At 42.7% G+C, this 17,655-nt stretch overlaps 1 protein-coding gene across 13 annotated transcripts in view; it reads left to right on the top strand.

The window, feature by feature from the left end:
- The window catches only part of RALGAPA2 (Ral GTPase activating protein catalytic subunit alpha 2), a 280,569-nt gene that overhangs the window by 121,351 nt on the left and 141,563 nt on the right, over positions 1 to 17,655 (top strand). For all 13 annotated transcript variants that reach the window (XR_011466483.1, XR_011466481.1, XR_011466480.1 and 10 more), the window contains 3 exons: positions 6,953 to 7,146; positions 8,249 to 8,347; positions 8,579 to 8,734. Coding sequence is in view for 6 of the 13 variants with exons in the window: in XM_070381165.1 (XP_070237266.1) it covers positions 6,953 to 7,146; positions 8,249 to 8,347; positions 8,579 to 8,734 (449 nt within the window). In the remaining 7 variants the exon portion in view is untranslated. The remainder of the gene's footprint in view (positions 1 to 6,952; positions 7,147 to 8,248; positions 8,348 to 8,578; positions 8,735 to 17,655) is intronic.

The following is a 17,655-nucleotide window of genomic DNA, read 5'->3' as shown; positions in this document are numbered from 1 at the left end:
CTTTTGAACTGTGGTCTTGGAGAAGACTCTTGAGAGTCCCTTGGACAGCAAGGAGATTTAACCAGTCCATCCTAAAGGAAATCAGTCCTGAATATTCATTGGAAGGACTGATATTGAAGCTGAAGCTCCAATACTTTGGCCATCTGATGTGAAGAGCCAACTCATTGGAAAAGACCCTGATGTTGGGAAAGATTGAGGGCAGGAGGAGAAGGGGACGACAGAGGATGAGATGGTTGGATGGCATCACCAACTCAATGGACATGAGTTTGAACAAACTCCAGGACCTGGTGAAGGACAGGGAGGCCTGGCATGCTGTAGTCCATGGGGTCGCAGAGTCAGACACGACTGAATGAGTGAACAACAATAGCTAAGTATTGATATTGCTGCTGACCTCATCTCTTATTTAGCAAATAAGCTTATAGTCTAGAAATACTGCTTTTTATGCTATAAGAAATAAAAAGATTACTAAGCCATAGGCACAACCAACTGAAGAACTTACTGAGAGGACAGAAAAAATAAGACATTTATCCTGATAAGGACAAATAATGGGATAAGTGTGATGAGACTTATTTAAAGAGAGTTTTAATCACAGAGATAGACATATGGACTAAAAGAATGGAATATAAAACATATACTGGATACATAAGGACATGGAGTCGTGGTACATGAAAGAGGTAGCCTTCCACATCTGACAAGAGAAGGATGGGCTGCCCAGTCAAGCACGCAGAACATTTAGCCAGTGGGCAGAAAAGGGGGCAGGATCCCTACCCTACACCCTGCCTGCAGCTGAGTTCCAATGGATAAATAACTCAAATGTAAAAAGGAAAATTTTAAACTTTTGAAAGAAAATATTTTCTAAAAATCTAAGACCTTGGGGGAGGGAAGACTTTCTTAAAATGAGATGAAACAAACGACTGATCATAAGAAGGTGCTGTCATTAATTCAACTCCAGCATAAATAAAACTTTCTTTTCGTTGTCAGAGAGACTTTTAAGAACTGAGAGTTAGCAGAACCTTGAAGGTTAAGGGCCAGCTTCGGTGCCTCTTCTTTTCCAGGTACCTATTAGATTGAAGATACATTTTTTTTTTTTAACATTTTTGGCTGCTCTGGGTCTTCATTGCTGCTCTCAGGCATTCTCTAGTTGCAGCGAGTGAGGGCTACTCTTCGTTGGAGTGTGCAGGTTTCTCATTGCAGTGGCTTCTCTCGTTCTGGAGCACAGGGTCTAGAGTGCAGGCTCAGTAGTTATGGCCCACAGGCTTAGTTGTCCTTGCACACCTGGGATCCTCCCAGACCAGGAATTGAACCTGTGTCTCCTGCATTAGCAGGAGGATTCTCAAGCACTGGAAGTCTAGTGCTACATCTTAAGATTCAGTTAGAAGTTTTCAACACTTCACTTTAGTGGAGGAAGGGTCAGTCATGTTGCCCCGCTTCAGGGATGGGATTGCCATTGGCGATTGGTTGTTCACAGCTGGTTTTTGACTCCAGGACAGTGCATGACAGGAGAGGATCAGTCAGTAAGTACTTCAGTTAGGGGAAGAATCAGCTTTCAGCTGCAGGCTCTTGTTTGATTTAGCTAAAAACAACACATTTTAACCTTGTTTTGATAGTAAAAAATATGTATGGTTGAGTTTCAAAATCTCTGTTAGTATATTTATCCCAACCCTGCCTCTCAATGTTGTTACTGAAATCCTTTGACCACTTCTGCTTTGAATTATAGCTTCTGCTTTTAATTATCCCTGTTACCTGCCACCAAAACTGTTTTTGCATGAATGGTTTGTCAGCATCTGTCACTGCACACATTTTTGGAATCTCCACCAGGCTTTGATCTGTTTTGAAAGTGTCAAATGTTCTAAAGAAAAATCATGATGATAAGTACCAAGAGATTGGTTGCTCACCTTGGAGATCTTTAAGTGAATGTTACATGTCTGGGAAGCAGATGAGAAAGGCCACAGTGGTGGTCAACAGAGTGCCAACCTGCTGTTTCTCCACTTAAAAAAAAGTATTTATGTATTTGGCTGTGCCAGGTCTTAGTTGTGGCATGCGGGATCTAGTTCCCTGACTAGGGATTGAACCTGGGCTCCCTGCATTGGGAGCATGGAGTCCTAGCCACTGGACCACCAGGAAAGTCCCCTGTTTCTCCACTTTTTAATCATCAAAGTCTAGGCCTAATTTTTCTGGTCCCAGAATTAAGGTGTTTCAGTTGAGCTTTTGGCTTTGTGCCTTTTCAACTCAAATGGGAAAATCATTTTCAAAGCACTGGCCATGCTTCATCTATACTCCACCAAACCTACACAAAATTGCTGCCATGTGAAGTCGCCATTTGGTTGGCTGCCTTATTTTACCAATCACCGAGACTTATTTCATGACTAAAATCCTTTGTACATTTGCTAAGTTCTAAACTTCAGATTGCTCCTGTATGTGAGCATTGTGTATTGTGCCTGTATGTGTTTGGGGAAAGATGATATAATTTTGTTTGCAAGACTTCCTACTTTAATAAAAAGTATTTAATGTCTCTGAAACATTTAGTAAGTATGAAATAAAAAGGTGCTCTTAGGCTAGCATACTGGAGAAGGCAATGGCACCCGACTCCAGTACTCTTGCCTGGAAAATCCCATGGATGGAGAAGCCTGGTGGGCTGCAGTCCATGGGGTCACTAAGAGTCGGACATGACTGAGCGACTTCATTTTCACTTTTCACTTTCATGCACTGGAGAAGGAAATGGCAACCCACTCCAGTGTTCTTGCCTGGAGAATCCCAGGGACAGAGGAGCCTGGTGGGCTGCCGTCTATGGAGTCCCACAGAGTTGGACATGACTGAAGCGACTTAGCAGCAGCAGCAGCAGGCTAGCATACTAGCTTGCTCATGAAAAAGAAAATGAACTGTTTGGTATTTTTAAGGTGAACGTGAAATTTTCAGAAATCTCTCAAATCCCAATTTTTAATTAAGCGCCGCTTCACTGAGGAACCATCTACATGTGAAATGTCAGCATCTGTTCTGTTGCTTATGCCACAAGTGGAATCATTTTGGGCAAAAACATTTCAACTCATTAAAAATTTTTTTTCACGGTAATGTTGAACATGCAGTCATTTCAAATACCTCGAAAAGACTCCCTGTATTTTTATAATGTGATGGAGGATGTTACCTAGAATTTTATCACTGAGGAATAAATTTTTGGTGCAGAAGGGGGATCTTTCCACAAGAGAGAATAATCGTTGGCAGGTTGCAGGGAGATGCAGGTGGTAAGGTATCTGACCTCTGTTTACTTGGAGCCATCACTCAAGGGAAATCCTGGCATGACTGGAAGGCTGAAGGCTGATCTCCACCTCAGATGGCTGCATTGTGGGGGTGATGCTTGGGGATGGAGCAAAAGTCTAAGTCGTCAAATCTCCTGACTCTTTTTTAACCCCTTAGGGGGTTAAAGACTCTTCGCTTTCTTCATGAGAAAACTATATGCCATATGATGCTGTTTGTTCACTTGGGAGCTTAGGTTTATTTGTAAGGTTCGTTGAAGCTTCACCAGACCTTCTCAGACCGACAGATGCTTGATACCGTGCTCATTTGACAGACTAAACATCAGGAGGATGAGCCTGAGGTTTTGTAAAAGTCAACCTGAGAGTCCAGAAGGTCCACAATTTGGCTTTTGCTATCTATACAGGCGCAGTGTGTGGGATTCAAGCACGGATTATATGTGTCTCTTCAGTTCAGTTCAGTCGCTCAGTCGTGTCCAACTCTTTGCGACCCCATGAACCACAGCACGCCAGGCCTCCCTTTCCATCACCAACTCCCGGAGTCCAGCCAAACCCATGTCCATCAAGTCAGTGATGCCATCCAACCATCTCATCTTCTGTTGTCCCCTTCTTCTCCTGCCCTCAATCTTTCCCAGCATCAGGGTCTTTTCCAATGAGTGAGCTCTTCGCATCAGGTGGCCAAAGTATTGGAGTTTCAGCTTCAACATCAGTCCTTCCAGTGAACACCCAGGGCTGATCTCCTTTAGGATGGACTGGTTGAATCTCCTTGCTGTCCAAGGGACTCTCAAGAGTCTTCTCCAACACCACAGTTCAAAAGCATCAATTCTTTGGCACTCAGCTTTCTTCACAGTCCAACTCTCACATCCATACATGACCACTGGAAAAACCATAGTCTTGACTAGATGGACCTTTGTTGGCAAAGTAATGTCTCTGCTTTTGAATATGCTGTCTAGGTTGGTCATAACTTTCCTTCTAAGGAGTAAGCATCTTTTAATTTCATGGCTGCAATCACCATCTGCAGTGATTTTGGAGCCCAGAAAAATAAAGTCAGCCACTGTTTCTACTGTTTCCCCATCTATTTCCCATGAAGTGATGGGATTGGATGCCATGATCTTCGTTTTCTGAATGTTGAGTTTTAAGCCAACTTTTTCACTCTCCTCTTTCACTTTCATCAAGAGGCTCTTTAGTTCTTCTTCACTTTATGCCATAAGAGTGGTATCATCTGAATATCTGAGGTTATTGATATTTCTCCCAGCAATCTTGATTCCAGCTTATGCTTCTTCCAGCCCAGCATTTCTCATGATATACTCTGCATAGAAGTTAAATAAGCAGGGTGACAATATACAGCCTTGATGTACTCCTTTTCCTATTTGGGACCAGTCTGTTGTTCCATGTCCAGTTCTAACTGTTGCTTCCTGACCTGCATACAGGTTTCTCAAGAGGCAGGTCAGGTGGTCTGTTTTTCCCATCTCTTGAAGAATTTTCCACAGTTTATTGTGATCCACACAATCAAAGGCTTTGGCATAGTCAATAAGGCAGAAATAGATGTTTTTCTGGAACTCTCTTGCTTTTTCCATGATCCAGCAAATGTTGGCAATTTGATCTCTGGTTCCTCTGTCTTTTCTAAAACCAGCTTGAACATCTGGAAGTTCACGGTTCATGTATTGCTGAAGCCTGGCTTGGAGTATTTTAAGCATTACTTTACTAGCGTGTGAGATGAGTGCAATTGTGCCATAGTTTGAGCATTCTTTGGCATTGCCTTTCTTAGGGATTGGGATGAAAACTGACCTTTTCCAGTCCTGTGGCCACTGCTGAGTTTTCCAAATTTGCTGGCATATTGAGTGCAGCACTTTCACAGCATCATCTTTCAGGATTTGAAATAGCTCAACTGGAATTCCATCACCTCTACTAGCTTTGTTCGTAGTGATGCTTCCTAAGGCCCACTTGATTTCACATTCCAGGATGTCTGAGTATATTTATGATACTGATGTGGGAAATACTGATGTTTTGCTCTAAGAAGAAACAGTGCTCCTGGTTTTGGGAAGGCCTTTCCATGACACACATACCATCCTTATGAAATCTTGTGCCTCAGGGTCTTGTGCTCTTTGCATAATAAAGATAATAAGCTGTTAGCGGCTCTCTCGGGCACAGTGCAGGAAGCATCTAGAGCTGGCCGTGGATTTGCCCGGGCCTTCCTCCCCTTGAATTCCTCACATCCGTAGACTGTGCTTCCGTTTCTGTGGTTAGACCTGAAAAACCCCAACAACACATGCACCTGGAATGATGCTCTATGGTGGTGGATGTTTGTTAGTATCTTTTTTTAAATCCGCTTCTGTACATGTACTACAAAGCAATAGAAAAAGCAAAGAGCACTCTTTAAAAACACTAATAAAATAGGCAAATAGGCAAGATTGATCGAGGAAGAAATACTGGGAGTGAAAAAGGGAATGAAGCAATAAAAACAACATAAAAATTAAAAACAATTCAACAGGTTAATTCTAATAGATTTATAAAAGTAGAGGACAATTCCTAGCTTTACTAAAGCTTCAAATAAAAGAGAAGCTGTCTTTTTCAACCTGTTCCAGATATGTTGAAGCTCTCCAGAGTCAATAATTTTTCACACGAATGTTTCAATTATCAGAATTATTTTTGAATCTAAGATTAAAAAGGGAACTGTAGGAAAATAAGCAAAGCTTTTCCAACACAGAATTCTATACCCAGCCAAGCTATGAATTTACCAGTCAGGGAACCAAGACTTTCAGACATATGAGGACACACTCCTTTCTCAGGCATTGAGGAACATGCAGTCCACTTAAAGGAGAAGAAATATCACATACCATTTTGTGATTCAGGTGAGAAGGATAAATATATGTTCACACAAAAGCCTGTACACATTTGTAGCTTTAGGCCTAATCAAACCAAAACCAGAAACTATCCAGTGTCCTTCATCAGGTGAATGGATAAACTATGACACCTATGGATACACAACCCCATGGATGAATCTCTCAAATAAATGCCTTATGCTAAGTGAAAGAAACCAGATGGAAAAGTTACTTACTAAAGGACTCCATTTATCTGACATTCTGGAAAAGGCAATGCTGTAAGGATAGGAAATGGCAGTGGTTGTCTGGAACAGAGGTTCGGGGAGGGGACCAACTGCACAGGGGCCCTGGTGGAATGAAGAGGAAGTTTCATGTCAGTTATGGAGGTGGTGTATGTGACAGCTACATGATCGTACACATTTCTTACAGCTCCTTGAATCCAAGAAGGATAAAACTTGTTATAAGCAAATTATACATCCCACACACCTGAGTTAACAGTGACAAACACCACAGATGTCACTCCTGCCTCGAGGCAGTCTTGGCCACTTTTTCTCATGACCATGCTCCTGCCGCATCCTACTCAAGTTCTCCTTCCTCTCCACTGCTTATGAAGACCTTCTCAGGGTCTCCAGGAACTGTCTCGTCATCTCTGGGTTGTCACCCTTTTAGTTGGAAGAATCAGAGTCATCTGACATTTCCTCATCAATCTCACTTTCCTGTCCTTCCAAGTTGTCAGCCATTTCACACCTCGTCTCAATTCTTTTATTCCGAATTGTTTTACTCTGAATTTGCATACATGTTCAAGCATAGGTCATTTGCATTAAAGATAAAAGGCTGTAACAATGAAAGAAAAATTGTGTTAACACACGTTTTACCTCATAGACAGCAGCGAATGCCTTGCTGACGACTGCAGTATAATTGCTGGGGGGACCCTCACTGGTTGGCACCCAGACTCAGCCGCTGTGTTGTGGCGAAGAATCTTGGGGATCCTTGGAGATGTGAATAATATCCAGTCACCCAAAATCCATGCCAGGGTGTTTGGCTATCTCTATGAACTCTGGTACAAGCTAGCAAAGGTATGTCCTGCTACTGTTACCTTTCATTCTAGTATGGTAACATTGATTTGTCACTTAACCTAAAAACTGTGTTGCATGTAACTTTTGAACACATTCTGGACCAAGAATTTAGATACTGAGACAAAGTATGTTTGGTGATCAAAAAATAAAAAATACTTATAGTTTGGTCATTTTATATATGTCTAAAAGCTATTTAATGCATAAATAAACTAGTACTATAGGATATCAAAGAATGGGATATTATACAATAGTTGTAGTTACTCTCTTTATAAAAGCAGTACTGCTCTTATTGTACAGAATTTGAATGTAGAGAAATGCTAAGAAATTTAACCTCACCGTCCACATGGAAAGCCATTATCAGTATATAATCTTATTTCTGAGGATAATTTTTGTAACAGTACAATCTCTTGTCCTTTGTTTGTAAAAGAATACATACAATTTTCATTCTAGGGTTGGTTTTTGTTTACAATATACGTTTTCCCCATGTTAGTACTTTTTTTCTTTTTTCAAAAATGTGATTTGTGTTTATAGAGTATAACTCATGAAACCATTCCTTATCACTTGAAGTTCAGGATGACCTCTGCAAGCATTAAGATTGAAGGAATAACAATGCCCTATGCTAAGTCACTTCAGTCGTGTCCGACTGTGTGTGACCCCAGAGACGGCAGCCCACCAGGCTTCCCCGTCCCTGGGATTCTCCAGGCAAGAACACTGGAGTGGGTTGCCATTTCCTTCTCCAATGCATGAAAGTGAAAAGAGAAAGTGAAGTTGCTCAGTCGTGTCCGACTCTTAGCGACCCCATGGACTGCAGCCTTCCAGGCTCCTCCGTCCATGGGATTTTCCAGGCAAGAGTACTGGAGTGGGGTGCCATTGCCTTCTCCGAACAATGCCCTAGTTTTGCATTAGATCTAAAGCCAGCACACAATTCAAAAAGACAGTAGATCTCATGATAAAAGAAATACTTGTAAATGCTGTAGCTTTTCACTCAACTTACAGAAATTTAATTGACAGCAGCTGTTTGACCGTGGAGCATGATATTGACGTGTCATTGGGATAAACCATGTATTATCTTGCCTAAAATTCTCCTCATTTCGAATCATAGATACGGGATAACCTGGCAATAAGCCTGGATAACCAGTCTTCTCCATCTCCTCCTGCCTTGATCCCACCGCTCAGAATGTTTGCATCATGGCTATTTAAGGCAAGTGAATATGTGTTTATTCCTTTATTGTAATTTCCCCTTCCTTTCTGAAATTGAGTTTAAAAAATGTAATTGCCCAAGACTGCATGTTTTGAAGACAGGCTGGGTCTTACTCAAGCCAGCGCTTCCCACATCTCCATAAACAACTTTGTGGACAACGGAGAAGTAAATGAAAGGACAAAATGCATCTGCATCTGGGGTTGATTAAATCTCTGAACGTCTCCTTGGCAGGCGACGACGCTGCCTGACGATTATAAGGAAGGCAAACTGCAAGCCTATAAGCTGATCTGCTCCATGATGACCCGGCGCCAGGACGTCCTGCCCAACTCAGACTTCCTGGTGCATTTTTACCTCGTCATGCACCTGGGACTGACCAGCGAGGACCAGGTATCTGTGAGGCCTCCCATCGACGTGCTGTGTTTCTGCAGGTGAAACTGGGGTTTGTCAGAGTACCCCTGAGGGTTGAAATGCTCCGTAGTTTCAAGTCTGTCACATGCAGCAGCACCAGTGGCCTTTCAGGAATGAGTCCGACGTGTCTCATCCAGGCTGCTGCTTCTCCCCACTGACTCTGTATTTCACCAGCCGAATTTGAACTCTGTGGCCTGTCCAGTTCTGTGTGATCTAATCTCTGCCTGTCGTCAGCCTCAGAAATACTCATCTCAGTCATCTTTTTGCTGGGGTTCTACATTAGATATTGTTATGAAGAAAATGACTTTGGTCATTTAAAAATGTTTGAAAGCTACTGTTTTAGGAGTTAGGATGTTCTCGAGAATGACCTCACCTTAAATTATGGTTTCTGACATCTCTTGAAGGGGAAGTAATTCCCCTTAAAGAAATGTGATTGGTGGTTAAGTTGAAACAGAAGGGCCAAAGGAGCCACCAGTCACCAGGCTGTAGCCTCTGGCCTTCCTCCTTTTAGAAGCCCCCTGCTTGTGGGCGGAGGACAGGGAAGAGGGTGGGACCACTGACTCTCGACCTACTATCTGAATATCAAGCAGGCAGATGACGTGATTGATGTGTGAAGCTTGAGGTTGTCCTGGACTTTACTTGGAGGATGGGTTAGAAATGTGACAGTGCTAAGACAGAATAGGACATTGGGCCTGGCGATTAATGAGGAAGTGATTAAACAAATATAGCTTTTTTTTTTTTTTTTAATGGCAAGAACTAAGATGGTAGCATTGGAGGTGGCGAAAAGGAAAGGGAATAGTTTAAGAAATGTGAAGGCATTTAATTTTAGCACCAGGTCCTCTTGACTGATAGCTTGACTGGGCTTCCCTGATGACTCAGTTGATAAAGAATCTGCCTGCAATGCAGGAGACCCTGGTTCAAGTCCTGGGTCAGGAAGATCTGCTGGAGAAGGGATAGGCTACCCACTCCAGTATTCTGGCCTAGAGAATTCCATGGACTGTATAGTCCATGGGGTTGCAAACAGTCAGACATAACTGAGCGACTTTTACTTCACTTCCTCTTGACTGATTATAGGTTTGGGAATGTTTCAGAATTTACCCTTTAAACTGATAATACTTATCAGTGAACTAGAGTCATTTGTGAACTACCGAGTAGCCATCCTTTCTGTCTTTATGTGATGCTTTGAATATATGATGCAGACACACAAACCTTTTGATACATGTAAGAGGTCCTTCTCCAAATTTGCCAGCCTTGCCTTGGGCCCTGTTTAAAACCCTTGTGAAACATTCCCTGCTAAACTCTTCGAGCTTTAGTCACTAAGCTTCTCCCCCCAAAGTAATAAACAGCCATACTGTCCTACTGTGTTGTCTCTGTCATATTCACTGCATTTCCAGCAGCGTGCACTGGACATCTGTAGAGCAGGTTGGACTTAGGTGCACGTAGAAATAGGGATGTGTAAGTAGACTTGTTTGTACTCTTTGCTCAGATATGTTGCAGCCATCATTGCGGATGAAAGCATGTTTTATAGAATGATGCAACTCAGGGCATGTGGAAGATAAAGGGTAAAAATAGGAAAGAAAATTAACTCACAGATATTAATGAGATCCCTCAGTGACAGAACCAAGAGAGCAAGGTGCAGTTAACAACCCTGTACCTTAAAGCCGTATTTTGCTAAGCTTTGCAGGAAAAACATCTACTTGGAAATGATAATCAGCTGTACAGTCTCTGTAGAATTCTTTGTAGAATTTAATACAAATAACTTTGAAGTCAGCTGTAAACACTTAGTATTTCTAGAATGAGTTTTCCAGAAAGTCATGTAAATAGGTGTGTTTAGAATCCTTTCTATTTTAAAGCGTGTTGGAGTAAAAATGAAACAGTAAAATGAGATGAGATCTGTATAACATTTGAGAACCCCTAACATTATTTCAAAAATGGGATTTTGCAGGGTAGAAAAAAGAGTTTTCAAAGTTTATATGTAAAATTTTAACACTTTAATATATGCCTTATTTTTGGTCAAGTTTGATCTTTTGTAGTTCATTTTAAAATACATAAATCTTAAATGATGGCCCACTGCTAGTAGTAATCCCACCATCCAGACTTCTAAGAGAGAACAGGGATATCGTAAATCTCTATTTTATAATCAGCCTTTTGTTTCCACCGTTAGAAGCTCATGTTTTTATGTTTCATAGAATTGACTATTTTGCTGTAACCTTAACAATTATTGGTATATATGTTTGAGAAGTGATGACTGTCTGCCAAACAGAATTACTCTAAATAAACTTTATTCCTTTGCCAGAAGTACGTTATGCAGAAGGCTTTCTAATGAAGGAAACTTTTCTCATTTAAGTAAGAAATGTCTCCAGTAATTAGTTTAACTTTTGGTCCACATGTCTAAATAGGTCATGGTGGTTGCTCCAGAACTTCTATGACTTCTGGAAACACATGTTATATTAATTATAAAAAGCAAATAAGGCATTTACTATAAAGAATACAGTTAAATTCAATTTCTTAATTGACTAACTGTGCACCTGTGACTTGGACTTTCTGTCTTGTAAGAGTTTTCAAAGTGCTATGCTTTTATGTAGCCTGGCACTAGACAGCTTCTTTCTTGCAGAGAGAACCTTGTAAAAAAATATTCCTTAGTTTTTAATGAAATAAGTACTAGCTAATCATTTTTAGATTTTTAACAGGTTAGTTTTGTCTTCCAAATAAAATCCAAGGTGAATTTCTTCCTCTCACCTCTGGGTGGCACTCTTGTCTGCACGATGGTGGTTCACCAGCCAACCAGAGCCTTGGAAGTTTCCTGGGAGACCCAGTTCCCTGGGGAGCTTGGTGCTATGGCCTGGCCCAAGTTACAGATGCTTTCCCATATCGGAGAGTAGCAAAACCATGTCAGTAGTGACAGAAAGTGTGGAATTAGAAATAAGGTCTAAAATGTTAAAAAATCTTTTTTTGTTTCCAAACATAAGAGCACTTACAGAAATGGAAGATTTCTTTTGTTAAAAAAAATTGTAAAATATCTCTCTGATGATGTGCTGTGTCACAGCCATATAAAATAGCAGTTTCATGTAATGTAATAGCAAATTAGTTACATAAACAAATACAGTCATTTCTGTATTCTAAAAAAGTAATTGGAATACATATACCAAACAGCCAGAATTCAAAATGTAGCACATTCCAAACCAACTGCTTTTAATATTGTTTGGACCAGTTACTCAACAGTTACGTAGATAAAACCATGGCCTTGTCGAGTGACATGTCCCACAGTAAGATGTGTGTAGCTGGAGTTTATGGTTTATTGGTGTGATGGAGAAAATGCTTTGAAATAGCTTTGTTTTTCCTTGACTATGAATTTTTTAAGAAAAAATGGATCCTGTTGCTGATTTAGAAAATAATTAAGATGGTAAAGACTTTCAAAAATGACTATACATTAAGAGTAAGATTCAGGGAGGCTCTGGGACTGCCTGGACTGGTTGTGCAGGGGGTCTTCTCGCTGGCTTCCCTCTGGCCTGCTGCTCTGGGCTGAGGGAGGTGGAGGGTCGCCATCTCCACACCACTGCAGTGCCAGACCCGGGACTGGGAACTCGTGATGTTGTCCATCGATTCTTCTCTGCAGTTCAGTTAGACAAATATCATGACCCACTGTATAAATAGCTAAGGCTCAAAAGATATTGAGGGCATTTGCCCAACGCCACACATAAGAAGGGCTGTGAGAGCTCTCGGGAAGCCTGGCTTATTCAGCAGGGTCTGTCTCTCCCATGGATTCAACGCCGCACACGCTGGGCAAACAAACGGGCCTCGACCACGTCCCTCCTCCTGTCTTGTTTCACCTGGGCTTTGCCCTCAGTCCTGCCTGCCACTCAGAGTCTCCTCCCTGGGACCCCTACTCCCATCCCCGCCTGCAATACCCTCCCTTGCTCCCACCCGGTCCCTCACCAGCTTCTCTTCCAAAGCTGTTCCCGGTTCTGCTTCGTCTGTCCTAATACTTAAGCAGCTTTTTCACCTCAGTCTCCCCCTCTGAATATGTGGACATGAAAGGAGCTAGGGTTTGGATTTATTAAAAACAGTTCCTATTAATTTCATCATTATTTAAAACAGATGGACAGATCAATATGTGTGAAATGAAAAAGGACAGTTGAGGAAAGGAATGTTATTTTTATGTTTCTAAGAACATATATCAAAGACTGGAAAGTTTTCTTTGCTTAAAATTTAAGTAAACTATTTTTTAACAATGACTTACAGATTGAAGGTCTTAATGCAATTTGTCTGTTAAATACATCAAAGTTAAATTCGCCTTTAAATGTGGAGCTTACATCAGTGCAATTATGGTTGCAAATTTGCATATAGAAATTTTGGGAAATGAGGGTCTTTGTCGTTTTCATCTATGATATTGCTTTACTGTGCATGTGTGCTCAGTCACTCAGTCGTGTCCAACTCTTTGCAACCCCATGGACTATAGCCCACCAGGCTCCTTTGTCTGTGGGGTTCTCCAGGCAAGAATACTAGAATGGGCCTCCATGCCCTCCTCCAGGGGATATTCCTGAGCCAGGGATCAAACCTGCATTTGCAGGCAGATTCTTTACCACTGAGCCACCAGGGAAGTCGTGTTATCATATTTGGTAACAAACCAAAAAGCACGAGGCCACTCCCAGGTGGGGAAATAGATTTAGCAAAGTCTGCTGCAGCTCTGGGCCCTCGCTATGTGAAGTCAGGATGCAGTATAAGGGGTGACAGTTAGGAGCCTGGGCTCCCAGCCTTCTGTGCTCCAGGCTTGGCGTCCCTCTGAGTAGACAAGTGATCCGACCTCCTTGCACCTTGGCCCCCTAACCTGCATATGATTGTAGCGCCGCCCTGAGGGGGCCCCTGGGAGACTTTGAGGGGGTAGACTGAGGAAGGCACTCAGTTCGAGGCCGCCACTGCACTTGGTGAGCACAGACCCTCGCGGTGACACCAAGGATACCGAGGAAGGCAGGGCAGCCCCTCGGCCAGATGAGCCCATTTTATTTTTCTGATGTGTTAGGTATTGGGTTGTTTTTTGTTTTTTTTTTCCCCTCACCCATATATTCTCTTACTTTGGAACATAACCATTTGACTAAAACCTGTCACTAGGCATCCTGGAATTTCAGAATGTAGTATGGATGTGAGAGTTGGACTATAAAGAAAGCTGAGTGCCAAAGAATTGATGCTCTTGAACTGTGGTGTTGGAGAAGACTCTTGCAAGTCACTTGGACTGCAAGGAGATCCAAGCAGTCAATCCTAAAGGAAATAAGTCCTGAATATTCTTTGGAAGGACTGATGTTGAAGCTGAAACTCCAATACTTTGGCCACCTGATGTGAAGAACTGACTCATTAGAAAAGACCCTGGTGCTGGGAAAGATTGAAGGCAGGAGGAGAAGGGGACAACAGAGAATGAGATGGTTGGATGGCATCACCAACTCAATGGACATGCGTTTGAGTAAGCTCTAGGAGTTATTGATGGACAAGGAGGCCTGGCGTGCTGCAGTCCATGGAGTCGCAAAGATTCGGACATGACTGAGCGACTGAACTGAGAAACAATCACTTCCCCTGCTGTGGGTCAGATATGAGAAATGACGTGTCCACTGACCTTTGTGACCTGGATGTTTCTCATGTGTCCTGGCCATTGGCTCCCTTTCCAGGCACTTCTCACCCCAGGCAGCACGTGCCCGCTGTGGGATTGCTGCTAGAGGGCTGGACACCCTGGCGGCCAGTTGACATCCAGCCATGTTCCAGCCCAGCAGGGGCCCCGTGTGGCTCTAGATGGCAGGTGGGGCAGCCTGCATCGCTCCGGCCCCTCCATCGCTGGCAGCCAGACCCTGCTGGGGCCGCACCCCAGTGGCTGGGTGCCTGGCTGGGCAGAGTTGCCCCCTGGGTCCTCTAGCCAGTCTGTGAGCCCGCTAATGCCCTGATAGAAACCCCTGTTGTCTCAGACTCAGCATAGGAAATCTTTTGTTTGTAAGAACCTGGCTCCCCCAGTGAGGTCCTGGGAGGCACCAGTGGTGTGGGATCCACGTGGCTCGGTGTTTCAGGTGCTAAAAGCACTGGAAGCATTTCCTTCACCCCCACCTCGCCCCCCGCTAATTTGTTTTGTAGCCAAGAGTATTTAACTTGTTTTAGGAACGTTTTAGTGCATGTTTTCCTTACCAGTGCTAAAGAAAACATAGTTTTAAACATCACGCACAAAGGAATATTCTATCATGGAAGTCACAACAGTTCCTGATTTTCTTAACGGATGTTACAGCCTCCTCTCATGAGATACATGATGGAATAATATAATAATAAACAGTCATTTGTAAGGAGATCCCAAGGGGCCCCTCGGTGAGCATGAGGCTCAGCAGTGAGCCCTGAAAGCAAGGTGCAGGGGTGATATTTGTAAATTGGCCATACCTGCTTCTTCTAATAACCCCAGACAGCCTGTATCATGCAGCGATACGTAATGATTGCATCACCTTTTCTCAGACAAAGAACCGTTCTTCGCTGGAAATTTAGACATAACTAGAACTGTGTATGTGAGCTATACATAAATTTATAAATATATTTACAGCAAAACATCAGTGAATGTTCAGTTTTAGAAAAAGTGAAGAATTAACATGTCAGATTGGAGACCTAATTTATCTCCTATCCAAGGAAATAGTTCTAATACATCTCTAAAGTTCTTATTCTGTACAGGGATTGATTGTTACCCAGGTTTGAATTTATGGGATTTTAACTTGGTGCCAGCAGGATAAAGTGCATATTTATAAAGTTAAAGGTCCAGCTAATGTTGGGAAGGTTAAATAATAACCTTGATGTGTGTCAGTAGAGGAACTTTAGAAGGCTATCTTAAAAGCTTCATCAGAAAACAATTTTTTTAAATTGTAGGTTTGTTACAATGAGTGAAATAAGATGAATTGGAGGCCTTCTTCCTAAGGTTTTTAAGAATGGGAAAATGTATATTCCAAGACTCCAGGATTTCAGATGGCTTTAGATTATATTCAGCATTTGACTTTAATAGATGCCAAGCCTCATACTGGGAACTCCCAGACCTGGGCTCTAGATTGAGCTCTGTCCCCCACTGGCCATGGGGACCTTGCCGACCACAGGCAGTCAAGTGGATGAGGGGGCCCCAGGACTTCAGAGGCCCTTCCTTGAGCATTACTGGGTCCTCTGATTTATAATTGGGCAGTTTATTATTAGGGCCATGTCGTCCTTTCCTCAATACAGTAAAAGCTTCAATGACCTTTTCCCGTTGAGCACTTTTCCCCACCATAGTAAAGACCAGCGTGGTTCTGAGGGTGTATCTGGTGGTACGAGACCCACAGACAATGAGTGTCTGTAACATCCATCCTCTTATGCAAAGGGCTGCCTGAGCTATGCCCACACTGCAGAGATGGAACCGTGCTGAACACCCCTAGACATCGGCTGGTTTGGAAACAGCTCACGGGGAATGGGCATCCGGCAGGACTTCCAAGGATGGTGGGAGGACAAGCAGGATGGGATTTCTCAGGGCATGTTGAAGGAGCAACAGCCAGGGTGGTTTTGATCTAGTGCCCGATGTGTGCGTGGACATGACATGTGGACGTGGCTCCAGGCAGCACTGGAGAGAGCCTTGTTCCAAGCCAAGTTCATCCAACGGATAATGGGGAGCTGAGCACAAGCGTGTTAGGAAGCTTAGGGTTCAGTGGTTGTGTGGGGTGGACCATGGCCAGGAGGGCTGATGACAAGAGGCACAGAAACAGGCGAGGGGATGAGGACCTGGTCAGGATTTATGTGTGTGTGTGAGTTTATTTATATGTGTGTATACATGTATGTGTGTATTTATATTGTTTGTTGTTGCTGTTTTAATCACTAAATCATGTCCATCTCTTTTGCAACCCCATGGACCATAGCCTACCAGACTCCTCTGTCCATGGGATTATCCCTATAAGAATACTGAAGTGCGTTACCATTTCCTCTCCAGGGGATCTTCCCTTCACAGGGATTGAACCTGTGTCTCCTGCATTGGCAGGCAGATTCTTTACCACTGAGCCACCGGGGGAAGCCCTGTGTATTTATATACCTGTGTGCATGTATGTTCTGTGTTTTGTGTGTGGAATATCGCAGCCCAGTGGGGTGTAGGGCTGAATGCTAAGTGCCCTGAGAAGGCAGGATCTCCTGGCACTGTGTTCATTTTTTTTCTCAAAGCAAGCATTGGTTCAGGAAAACAAGGTGATGGATTGAGAAAAAGTGGGAGCAGGGCAGGATGGGACCCCCTCCTCACCATGCACACTGCAGCACCAGGACAGACTCAGCAGATGTGTCAGAGGGTACACCCAGGGGTGTCCCCAAAGAATTCTCACCTGTTGGGAAGTAGAAATGTACGGGAAAGGCTTCCAGGCACATTTTCTCTCCATGTGAGAGAAGGTGTTCTCTAATCCTGTCGGAATTCAAGCAAATTGTAGATTTATTTACAGTTATTAAGCTAGAACTTCTAAAAGTCTCAGTTATTTTATGTTGCCTTAGCCCATTTTGTTACTGTTTGTTTTTGGAAAGTAATTAGATGCTTAAAAGCAAACTTCTACTTTCCTAAAAATATAATTCCTGTTAGTTTGAATTTACATTAGTCAAATTGAGTGGTATTTTACTGGAAAAAGGGTTTGCTGTAGCAATAAACAAAACCTTCAAGTTGTAGGTTTGACGGAAGAGTAAATATTTACAAGGATAGTTGGTGTGTGTCTGTCGTCTCCTGACGTGTATCCTTAAGTTAATAATAATTCCTACTTTGTGTTTGTTGTCCAGACCCCAAATGATGAAATGTCTGTATCACAGAGTCAGTCTTGTATTAGGTGGCATCCACTGGTTCCTGAGTGTTTCCCATAGGGTTTCGTGAGAATGGACAAGCCATAGATTAGTCAAGTTTCATC

Source organism: Bos mutus, chromosome 13 (assembly GCF_027580195.1).
Source record: "Bos mutus isolate GX-2022 chromosome 13, NWIPB_WYAK_1.1, whole genome shotgun sequence".
In the NCBI taxonomy this organism is placed as follows: Eukaryota; Metazoa; Chordata; class Mammalia; order Artiodactyla; family Bovidae; genus Bos; species Bos mutus.
Note: the sequence above shows the minus strand (reverse complement) of the source record. Positions and strands in the feature narration are given on the sequence as shown.